Source organism: Cydia pomonella, chromosome 27, assembly GCF_033807575.1.
Source record: "Cydia pomonella isolate Wapato2018A chromosome 27, ilCydPomo1, whole genome shotgun sequence".
NCBI classification, from domain to species: Eukaryota; Metazoa; Arthropoda; class Insecta; order Lepidoptera; family Tortricidae; genus Cydia; species Cydia pomonella.
The window spans coordinates 3722870-3735501 of record NC_084729.1 but is presented as its reverse complement, the minus strand read 5'-3'; the positions used below and the strand labels follow the sequence as shown (position 1 = coordinate 3735501).

The following is a 12632-nucleotide window of genomic DNA, read 5'->3' as shown; positions in this document are numbered from 1 at the left end:
AACTTCCACCGAAAATTGGTTTGAACGAGATCTAGTAGGTAAGTAGTTTTTTTAATACGTCATAAATGGTACGGAACCCTTCGTGCGCGAGTCCGACTCGCACTTGCCCGGTTTTTTACAATTTACTACGAATACATATTAAGGTACCTACCTTAAATCAATCAATCAATCAATATATTTTATTGCAAGAACATAGTTAAATTACATTTTGGATCCTCTGATATCAATTTTAATAATACTCGTAATTAAAACAATTTTTCCGTCGGCCGTACCGTTTTCGATTTGAAAATGAAAATGTTTATTTGGGTAACAATGAAAATCTCCTGGAATGGAGCAAACTCGGATTATACGTATTTTTAGGTGGAAAAAATCTAATTGTATTGGCCTAATTGTGACACATTATTATTTAAGAAAACGGGACTTAATCGCGTTTGATTAAGTTTCAAAATTACCTCCAACGTCAAAATAATGATGTCGACTTTACACAGTCTTCTCCGAAACCGTGGGGACAACGCCGTCCTTGAAACGTCTGGTCAGAGGTCATTTTAAAACTTACCCTATTAAGTCCCGTTTTCGTAAACAATAATTTGCTATTTAAGACATTTGTGGCCATTGGTACTTGTTCTGATAAGAACCAATGGCCAATGGTTAAGCCCCTACTGAAGCTCGGCCTTTGCCCTCACATGAATCAGCTTCGCAGGAAAGCTCTAGAGGTTGCAAAACCCTGTGCGGAGAACGGCCTATGTCTTACGTCTTCGCTTACACTTGGACAATGGTTGGCTCGGCCTCCGGACTTATGCGAAGCACGGTCTTCGAATTTGCTTACACTTCACCTTACCTACTCTTGGAACATTACTGCTGCAGTACTGTCAATTTCCGTGATAAAATGATGTGACGGATTGAAAATTCTATTCTCAGGAGCAATGCGGCAATAAACGTCACTCAATTTACCAAGAAAATTAAATGTAATCTTGATGAGGGGGCACCATGGTCTAGAAATGCTTAGGGCACCAAAATGTCTTAATCCGGCACTGAAAATCAGTAGGTATGCCTAATGATACTCTGATAAGGAAAATTCAGAAATAGATGTCGTTCGGGTACTATTTAGAATAAAAGTTAGGTTTGACATTCATTTGCATTTGGCGGTTTTTTTTTTTCATTCGGCAGGTTTTTTTTTTTGTCTCGCACTGTTATGAAAAATCGAAGATGTCTGGCCTAAATATATGTATGTATAGTAGGAACATTATTGCTATAACCTTCTGCCTGCAACTTTCAATGAAATGAGCGTAAAATATATAAAAACAAACTATAGTTTTCCAAGAAAACCCCATACATAGGGCGATCCTCGTCATAGTAACAAATCATCAAATTGCCAAGATCTATTGAATGAGACATGTTTTGTTTCTGTTGGTGGGTGGGGACATTTCTGCCCATGGTCCTTTCAGCTTCCTAGAACATCTGGAAATATCCTAAGGGTTTTGATGATCATCAGTGAGTGAATGAGTCGGTGACGAAATCGGGGTTATTTAGATATTAATTAAGTCTAAAGTATGAGAGCTATGCAAATGAAATTGTTTATGCTTAATAAGTCGACTATTGACATATACATTATATCCCGAGAATTTTTTTTATCTGGTATAATCCAAACCCAAGTTATGAGGGTTCAAAAAAACGACGAAGCGCTTCGAGAAAAGGTAGGTAGTGCCCTTGCGCTTCGCTTTGCTCGTCTTGGCAGGGGCACTACCGTGCCCCCAGATTATGGATAGAAACTGGCGGGTCCGAAATTCTTCGTGCTTAGCTTCCTTATTTTAGCAGATATTTTTTACCTATATACTTATCATTATTTACTATACATTAAATTATAAGTACCTATCAAAAACTTTTCGTTTGTTACAGAACCCGAGACCCCGGCTCAGTTCACCCCCACCCCGTCAGGCGACACATTCACCCCCATCGAAACCGCCCCCAAAGACGACTTCGATGTCAATGAGTACTTCGCGCGCCTCCAAGGCACCACCTACGTCAGCGCCCCTCTAAACAGCCATATTGAAAGTAATATCGAAAAGGAAGATAATTTAGAAGAAATTAATCTAAATGAGAATGAAGATATACAGTTAAATCAAAGTATAACAGCTGATATAGCGCAGAATTTCAGCCAATTACCGACGGTGCTGCCGCAAGTCGCAAGCGCAGTGTTCTCGTCCTTTTCTAACATGCTGATGAAGAGGGAGACGCCTGAGAGGGTGCAGCAAAGTGCGAGTGAGACGCAAGGTGTTGAGACGGTGCCGTTGGTGGGTGTAAGCGAGAAAGCGCCGCTGAGAGAGCCGCCGACTTCTGGTGAGTTCTTTTATATTAGTTTTTCTACTCGTCGACTGTATTGTTGTTGAATTAAGATGTCCTATACCAAACTATAATTACGTACTTTTCATGTATGGGCTACCAACTCAACTATAATTTTTATTTCGATACGCTGTAGTCAACCACAAAAAGAATATACCAATCACGTGCGCTCAGAAAAGACGGGGGACGGGCGGGCGGGTTCTCGCGCGTTTATGTATTTTGTACTACTTACCAACTATCATTCCTTATTTAGAATTTATAGTAAAAAAAATATTTTTGATGACTCGCAGAAAAAGTATTGTGTACAATAGTCATATAATCAAGCTATTCAATCTCGTATCTCACTTAGGCAACTCAGCAAGCTTCGTTGCCTAAACAAGGTACTCAAGTGAAAAGCTCTCTATTTCATCGACCTTCCTAAGGTCGATTGTCAAAATATGTACGCCCGATCGGTCATTTTTTCCACTCAGTACATTTTTTTTTAATAAATATTATAGGACATTATTACAGTAAGCTCAATAAGGCTTGTGTTGAGGGTACTTAGACAACGATATATATAATATATAAATATTTATAAATACTTAAATACATAGAAAACACCCATGACTCAGGAACAAATATCCATGCTCATCACACAAATAAATTCCCTTACCAGGATTTAACCCGGGACCATCAGCTTCATAGGCAGGGTCACTACCCACTAGGCCAAACCGGTCGTCAAATACATGATTAGTACAAAATCAGGATGATCGGGTAGTAAATTTAAGTGAGCACCCGGAACCCCTTGACCTCCGATCACGATTCGGACCCAAATGACCACGCTAATATCAACATTTATGACCGACCATATGCAGACCTATTGTCTTATACAATAAGGTCTACGAAATGTCAAATGTTTGGTCGGTGTTACTGTAATTGCAATGATTATTCCGAATTTCGTAACGCGGGTCACTCTGGGGTCATTTTATAACCTTCTGAGGTAATGATAGGGCTAGGGTCCTAATAACATAAGGTTGTATTAGCCTTTACACTATGCAAGAAAAATTGCAGTATTTTTTTTATATAAATACATTGACGACCGGTTGGGCCTAGTGGGTAGTGTAGTGAGTGACCCTGCCTATGAAGCCGATTGTCCCGGGTTCAAATCCTGGTTTTAAAACACAGATATTTGTTTATATTAAGTATATAAATAGATACTTAATATAGACAAATATCTGTGTTTATCAAACCAGGATTTGAACCCGGGACAATCGGCTTCATAGGCAGGGTCACTCACTACCCACTAGGCTTAACCGGTCGTCAATGTATTTATATAAATATAACTATTTACAAAATTGCATATTATGAAGTAGCTTCGCTATAGAATATCAGAGCTGAGAACGTAATAGTAAAATAATGTTTGTTATTAACTAGTATATAAATAATGGTAAATTATAGTTTTGAGGTGAGGAGGTTACATGTTTCCATTGTCATACGTCAATTTGGGCTTTACTGACGTGTATTATTCAGCCTACAAACGATCGAACATCTTATGGGCATAGTGTAACACAGATTTTTTATTCTTAATTTATATTTCTTCTTCTAACATGTTTTTTTATTGTAATAATAGAATATTACATATAACATAATGTACAGAAACTGAGGTAATGGTACAGTCAGCATCAAAAGCTGCGGATCAAACAACGCTTCAAAAGTATCTACCATTCTTTAACAGCTTAACAAAAATGGAGGTTTCTATATGTTGAGCAATTAAGACGATAAAAGATATACTTCTGAGTGAAATTAAGAGATTTATCGATATTTTGAAAAGTTATCAGGAATATCAGATATTTTTGGCGCCTTTCGTGCTTCGATGCTGACTGTACAAATGGTACAAATAGACCTGGAGGTTCATTAAACAATAGTAAAAAAATAATATGTAAAAACAATATAGTAATAAATATCTATTACATGTTACAAACATTTTCAATTTTAAATGATAATATGTTTTTAATTTTACTTTTAGACATTTTTTTTTTCTTTATTATTATTTTTAATTGATTAATTTATGTTTATTTAATTTTAGAAATTTGCTGACATATTTTATTTGACGAAGTACCTGCTTTTGTATAGATGGTGATGATTTTTATATTTTATGAGTGTGCCTATATTTAAATTATTTGTAACACAATGATAAAATTTCTTATTGAATACAAGGTATTTATTTAGTCAATAGTGAATATATAGGTCATACTGAGCAACTTTTACTATATAACCAACCCCGAAATCGCGAAAAACAAATTCCCTGTTTCATACATTTCGGCTGTCTGACCTTGACATTTTCCATGGGAAAGTAATTTTTTTTCGCGATTTCGGAATTGGTCCCATAGTAAAAGTTGCTCAATATAATATATACAGTAGCCCGTATATTATTGCAGGTGACTAAATAGACTACCTGTTTATGTATACAAACGAAGATGCCGTTAGAAGCTAGTCGATAGTAATCGTAGTTCAGTGGAAACGTGCAAAACTGGTCCTTATTGACAACTTGTCTTGACATTAATGACAGCTTTACTACCGCGTACGGCCGGACCTGTCTGTGACACCTGTTTGAGATACCTAGGTATACCTACAACATACACGCGGACTGACATAATTACCTGCATGAATAAGACAATAAAAATTCGTTTATTTATTTATTTTATTTTATTACAAAACATAAAAAAAATCCAGAGATACGAGATAAAACAAATAATAACAATTACCATTTAAACATTGCATTTGGGCGACAACGTAACAGCGTGGCTCCGTAGCGTCGTCTGACTTGGCGTAAGATTCGGCAGGTTGCCCCGGAACCGCCGAAACACCACACCCTTCGGCCAGAAGTCCGCGCTTGCGATAGTGTCCTGCAGCGGCCGCGGCACGCGCACCACAAATGAACTGAAGTGCACATAGTGACGCGATTGAAGCTGGTGTACCCTCAGCGTGTAGCCAGTCTTCCGACGAACGTACTCCACCACCTCGTCGGCTACGGCGGAGTAATGTAGGCGTGACACGTAAAGCTCCTTACTCGGTGTCGCGACTCGTAGGCCAGAATTAATCGGCTCCGCATTGCCACACAGAGTCTTACGAGGTACCCTGCGCGGCTTGCGTTTCCTTTCCACCAGTGTGAATCCCTGCTTATCCACATCGGTGGCGGTGGACTTCTCCTTAACTGGAGCCCGTGTTCCATACACCTTAGCAGGCGCGTTGACCCGGTTAGCTGCTGGTTATTGTTTACCGTGTCAAACGAGATGTTAAAAAGATACAGAGTCACAACGGCTACCCTTTCTTCTTTCTTTCTTTTCGGCGGCATGGGATTCTATGTACCTATACTCGACTCAACATCCCGTTGTTGATCTGACCGCGTATCCAAGAGGCTGAGATGAGTGGAGACGTGCAGTAATCAACCAAAAGCATTAGGGGTCATCCATTAATTGTGTCACGCATTTAGGGGGTGGAAGGGGGTTAAGAAAATGTGACATGTGTAGAAAGTCTTCTTCTTCCTGCCCTTATCCCACGTTATGTGGGCTTAGCACAGCATGTTTTTCACTTCCGTTCTCCTCTATCTTTCGTCACCTCAGCTCACTCCTGTCTTTCTCATATCCTCTCTCACACAATCCATCCCTCGGTTTTTAGGTCTACCATCCGCTATCCGTCCATCAACATTCATCCCTAACATTCTTTTGCCTATATGGCATTCATCCCTCCTCATTAAATGCCCTTACCACGCTAACCTACTACTCCTTATCTTCTTCGTTACCGCCTACTTTCAAACTTCCCCTTATATAATAAATAATAAACAAAAAGCCTTCTATTTCTCGCAAATATACAATTAAATTACAAATTAACAATCACAAAAAAAGACAAGCTTCGCAAAAAGTCCCAATACATTTCTATATATATGTCCCTATTCTATCGTGCAATTATTCGATAAATCCCCTTATATACTCATTCTTAATCCAATCCTTTCTCGTCACTCCACACTCAACATTTTCATTTCCACTACGTTCTCTCTTCTTTCTGTTTCCAGTTTAGTAGACATTTGCAGTATCAAAATTACCCTATATTTTCAAAGATGACTTTTAAGTCATTAAGACTTACGAAAAGATAATAATTGACTCAAGTTAGATCAAAAGATAAATCTGTGACCCGCCTTCGTTGCTCTTCACTGTATACCTCTATTGAATTATCTCATAAATTTTTTTTTCTTTGTTCCAGGTCACGGAAATTTCCGTTTGACGACCAAGAAGAAATACGCTCAAATACCTGGTCTTAGTTCAGGAGAATCAGGTCAAATGCCGACGTACACGCCTCCTACTTTCAACCAACCAATATTCACCCCCCAACCTGAACTTAAAGATAATTTTATTAATACTAGCAACATACCAACAGATGTTGGTCAAACGAATGTAGATTTTAACGCTTTTAGTAATGTACAAAACATTCCATTAGAACACGATAACAAATCTAATGTATTTGAAACTAAGCAAGATACAAACTTCGCTGCATCACAATTTCAAGATTCTAATCAGCAAGGTATAATTCCACCACCGCCAATGTTTTCTAATTTATCGAAAAGAGACAGTGTGCCTAGCGTAGGTAAGACGATATTACCACCATCCGTCGCTAGGAGAATAGGTTCCAATAAACCTACAATAACTAATCAAGCACCAGCTTTTGCTGCGGTTGGTAATATATTCGTACCAGCGCCGATTGCAGCAGAAACATTGCCACAAAATGCTTCGCAACCATCGTTTATGGGTAGTAATCCTACGAGCTTTCCTTCAAGTTATACATCACAAGAAGCATCACCAGTTATACCGATGTCTACACCGATCCAAAGTACAGTTTCGTCAACAACTATACCGCCAGTTGCCTCTTTAGCAACGACTACACTTGCGTCAGCAATCCTTCAAGTCGATTCATCAATAAATGTACCAGAAAATTCAGCATCTGGAATACCCACTTTTACAACGGAAAATTTTCCACCACCACCGAAAAATGCATTCGCATCTCCCCCTGCAATGACTTCACAGGCAACTGTACCTTTAATAAGGGGAAAACTGCCGCCGCCACCAATAATTCCAATCGTACATCCTCCGGCAACAACTTCACAAGCAACAGTACCTTCAATTCCGGGAAATTTACCACCCCCACCGAAAAATGCATTTGATACTCCTGCAATAGTTTCACAATCAACAGGATCTTTAGTAACGGAAAATCTACCACCACCACCGAGAAATGCTTTTGCAAGTCCACCAACGATGGCACCAAATGCGCCAGAATTTTCAATGACATCAAGTGCTCAATCTGCATCTGTATTATCGTCACCGCAATTTAATCCACCAGGAAGCAAACCGCAATCTGTAATCCCACCGCCAATAACTGGTCCAAATAATCCAACGACCACATATCCACTATTCCCAAATACAGCAGGAGCATCGTCACCTATGTCAATTATATCGGTTCAACCACAGATGAGTACTTCCAATTTACAAAACCAATCTACCTCGGGGCTTTCTGCTCAAAGTGCAACATCAGCAGCTGCACCACAAATATTTAATCCTAACGAACATTTATCCTTACTATCTAAGGATATAACAAACTATCAATTGCAACAAACGTTGCCTCCAGCAGAACCACATAAAATCCCAGAACCACCGAAGGCATCAGGCAACACCAATTTCAGGATGACGAAGAAAAGGCCACAATATTACTCAGGACCTATTGAAGGTGTCGGTGCTATTAGTAACAATGTAAAACCCACTCTAATGCCTGTAGCTACGACTGCTTTTCAAGGTGCCGTCTTTACACCAGAATCGAATGCAGGGCAAACAGAATTGTTTACTCCTGAGAATGTAACTGAAAATGCATCATCGCATGGAGCTATTTTGCCCCCAGGAAATAATGAACATCAACAACAATATTATAACTTCGCGCCTGTTGATGTAAATCAATCATCAAGCAATATTAATTATCCAGCATCTGTATCTGAAGCCTCGACTTATAATTATAACACTGCGTTTGACTTATCCCAGCAAGCGCCAGATGCTTATGAAGCACCGAAACAAGAATCCGCATTTGGCATAATAGGCTCTCTTAAATCGAAATTATCGTCAATAGATATAAACAAGCTACAAAACAGCGTTACAACTTTCTTTGATCCGGGATATAATATGGTAAAAACGGACACGGCTCAAAATACTCAATCTAACTATGGACAGAATCAAGGACTAGAAATATTCATAGCTAACCCTGAAACGCAAGTGCAACCTTTTAATTATGATGTACATCAACATAATTTTACATATGGACAAGGTTCTATACCTAATGCCAGTGATTATTATAATCAACAAGTTCATAATGTTTATTCAACTTCTAGCTATTACTCGCAACCCACTTACGGCACACAAAGTTATAGCCGAACTAATTTGCCCATTCAGCAAGGTTATAGTCAACCTCCAAATAACACTACATCTGTCATAAACACCGAAACTTCACAAGGAGTAAATCTATGGGCCTCTTATGACCCCACTAGTACCGGGCATAATAAGGATTACGTAGCAGATAAAAGCAATATTACTCACGATCCAACACCTGCCGTAGAAACCGAATCTACAAAAAGAGCTAATATATGGGATCCTTATGACCAATCTAGTACTAATTATGATAAAGACTGTGTATCTAATAGTACTCCAAAACAACCATCTGCCCTCGACATAAATGCTGTACAAGTAGCTAATGCGAGTACATATGACCCAACTGGTTATGGATATAAAGATAATATAGCAGACAACAATAATATTACTCATGAGCAAACATCTAGCGTAGATATTGATACTACACAAAGGGCTTATGCACAGAGTACGTATGACCGTACAACAACAACAATTAGTTCTGGTTCTAATAAAGATAATGTTACAGATAACAATAGCGTTACTCATGAACAACTATCTAGTGTCGACACAGATATTCCAAAAAGAGATAATATGCTGGACACTTATGATTCTGCTTTTAGTACTAGTTATGATAAAGATTACATAGCACAATTTTATAATATTACTCAGGAACCACCATCTGTTGTAGAATTCAAATCTGCACAAGAACTAAATATAGGGGATAGTTATGACCCTGCAATTTCTCGTTATGATAAAGAAACTGTAGTAGAACATGAAACAGGTAATGATGGTGCTGGTGCTTTCTTCCAAGGTCAGCCAGAAATTAGCATTTCGAAAATGGTTAAAATGTCAAGTGGAGAAAATGTAGCGGAAGCTATTAAAAATCTGCAGATCAAAGATAACGGAAAGACAAATCTAGAACAGATTGGTTTAGAGGAAAAACAAAATATGTCATTTAATAAATTGTCACAGCCAATTTTCCCAGGTGTAATTGATATCGATGAAAATGACGAGTTGAAGAAAAGTGGTGCTAGTAATTACGTAGATATGTTCAAAAATTCCGATAATCCTGAACTACCCAGTGCGTTTGATGCGCCGTTGCAGAACCCTTTTTCAAACCCTGAAGAGATATCAGACGGTGTTAGTGAAGGATGTGTTTCCTGGAATTCTAATGAAGAAGAAGTGGATGATCAATCATCTGCTGAACGCTTAATGTCATTAGCCAATGAAGACTTTGAAGATGATAATTTGTGCGCGGACGAAGGTGAGCAAGATGATAATCTAGATATTTGTGTAACTTGTAGGGAAGTAAACCAACCTGTGCAGATGCAACCCGTGCTAGCAGAAGATTTAACTCACCAAATGATTAAAAATATAACTGCCCCCATACAACTTTCAAACCCGGTTGAAGTTCCATTGACCGAAACAGATATAAATCGAGATGTTCCAGATGAATTCGACACAATCAACCAATGCGCAGAAATATCACTGATTGCTGATGAAACTATAGAAACGTTGCAAATACAGTCGGCTTCTGATTTGTTAAATGAGACTGAAAGCACCAACATTGACACAAGTTACGGTTGGCGTATTGAAGCTCCGTTGCCTCCCGGCGAAGACCTTTTGGACCACGATTATACTTTTAAAACTAATTCCAGTGCTATAGGATCATTTGCTAATAATAACCTATTCTTTGACAATGTATCTAACTACGGTGACATAAAAACTGAGTTAAATGTACCTCAGAAGGAGGCTCCCATATTGCTGCAAAGTCAAATGAGTATTCCTAGCGCCCCACCGGCAGAAGATTCAGATGATGCTAAATCAGACGAAACGGGTGTGCTAGATGTTCAGTCGATAGAACAAGACGCAAGCAAAGACTTTCCAGTTTTTGAAGAATATGTTATTGAACCATCGGAGATGGACGATGACAAGATAGAATTTAAAAGTCAAGGTGACGAAGTAAAAGATACTTTTACCAATAGGGTTGCTAGATTTAAAAAGCTTGAAGGAAATGATGATGCTATAGAGAAAAATGATTTTGCTGATTTGTCCATTCCTAATACGATGATGCCTTCGTATTTTGACACAGGTAACTATGCTGTTGAAACTCATGTCAAAAATTCACTAAAATCACCGACTATTGCAAGGATACCGCCAGGTTTTGAGGATCATTATGAATTAGTGCCTAAGGGTCATAATCAACGTGGAACTGTAAAAGTACCAGAAACTTCGACACAAACAACAATCACTACAACAATTAGTGATGTGCACACAAAAACTGAGAATTTGACATCTACTGTTTTGTCCAATATTACACCTTTAACAAACGAACCTACAAACATACAAGAACCAAAGTTGGAAACAAGACTGCCTGATTTTACTGGTGTTTTTCAGGCAAATATAAAACTTGCTGATACTAGTTTCACTGGTGCTGAGATAAGTATAGAATCTACAAAAGAACATACCTCTGTTAATCCTCAAGCTAATATTGAAGATAAAGTGCAGGAAAATAAACCAATACCGTTACCAGATCCTATAAATTTCTTCGCATCCTCAACACAAGAAACTGAAACGACGGAAGGCGTGAATAGGTTGGCAAGCTATTTTGCGGCACCACCTAAAACTAACACTACGAAGTCTTTTTTTGAATTAAGCCAAGGACAAGACCATTATAGACAAAATGACGAAATAAAAGGAAGCAAACCTTTTTTTGAATTAAGTCAAAGTCAAGATCATTATAAAGAAAATATTGCCAACATTCCACACGATAGATACATAGCGAACTTAAATCTTATGAGTGACTTGACATCCCCTCAAAACATAGAGCCTAATAAAGAGCAAATAGTTAGAACAGTCAACTATTTTACCGTAGAATACGACAATGACATTCTTAATTTTAACAAAGGTGAACCTAGTCTCAATATTATAAAACAAAACATAAATAAACAAACTGCCAACCAACCAGATATCGTGAAAGATGAAATCGAACTAGAAAAAGAGGAAACCATTCTAAATGACGAAATATTAACAGAAATTATAAAGAAATGTAGATATTGTAAAGATTTAAAAGCGGGTCCCATTTTGACGATTAACGAGGTCGATTTAGACTTAGTCCAGGTTAGGTTTAGACAAGCTATGGACGGTGCTAGTAGCCCTAAGAAGGAACAAGTGAATGTGGAGCCAAGAAGGGATAAAGAGCGATCAGTCAACGTCAGGATGGAAGACGTTGCGTCTGATGGAGACAATAGCGAAGGAGTTGCTATGATGACCGAGGTATTTACTTCTTTATTTGATGGTTAATTTAGTACCCTAAAGTCATAATTTATGACTATACAAGAGTACATTAATTTGGTTTGTTTTTAGGATCAAATGTCTATATAGGACACATAACATTAAAGCAATACAAAAGTCAGAAATAATAGTCAAAGTCCGACAGTCGTACATTACTCGCGAAACGCTCCTAAGAAAACGACAAGTGATGAACGGTCACTGAGAGCCCATCTTCAAGTAAAATTGCGATTTCGTCGGTGAAATTTTGCATTCATGTATATAGTTGCTATACAATCTATTTTTGGATAAAATGTGAGGAATCGAATGAGACCATTTATTCCTTTTTGGAAGTTAAAAAAGACCTTAAATTTTGAAACTCAGGTCCTGTAGTTTTCTTGTCATTTTCATATATTTTTTTTATATCCACATTATTGTGATAGATTGCTCATTTGCTACCTTAAGGCTCGGAAACCGGTTAAATTTGCAAACCGTTTTCATGTACTTGGCGCAAAACCTTTTAATTTTGGTTTCGCTCGAAAAACCGTTACTTTAAACCGGTTTTTATGAGAACAGTTCTTGTCAAATTAACCGGTTTAGAAC

General features: G+C 38.1%; 1 protein-coding gene across 3 annotated transcripts in view; it reads left to right on the top strand.

The window, feature by feature from the left end:
• The window catches only part of LOC133532394 (uncharacterized), a 130112-nt gene that overhangs the window by 90385 nt on the left and 27095 nt on the right, over positions 1 to 12632 (top strand). For all 3 annotated transcript variants that reach the window (XM_061871013.1, XM_061871012.1, XM_061871014.1), the window contains exons 2-3: positions 1897 to 2337; positions 6580 to 12035. In XM_061871013.1, coding sequence (XP_061726997.1) covers positions 1897 to 2337; positions 6580 to 12035 — 5897 coding nt within the window. The remainder of the gene's footprint in view (positions 1 to 1896; positions 2338 to 6579; positions 12036 to 12632) is intronic.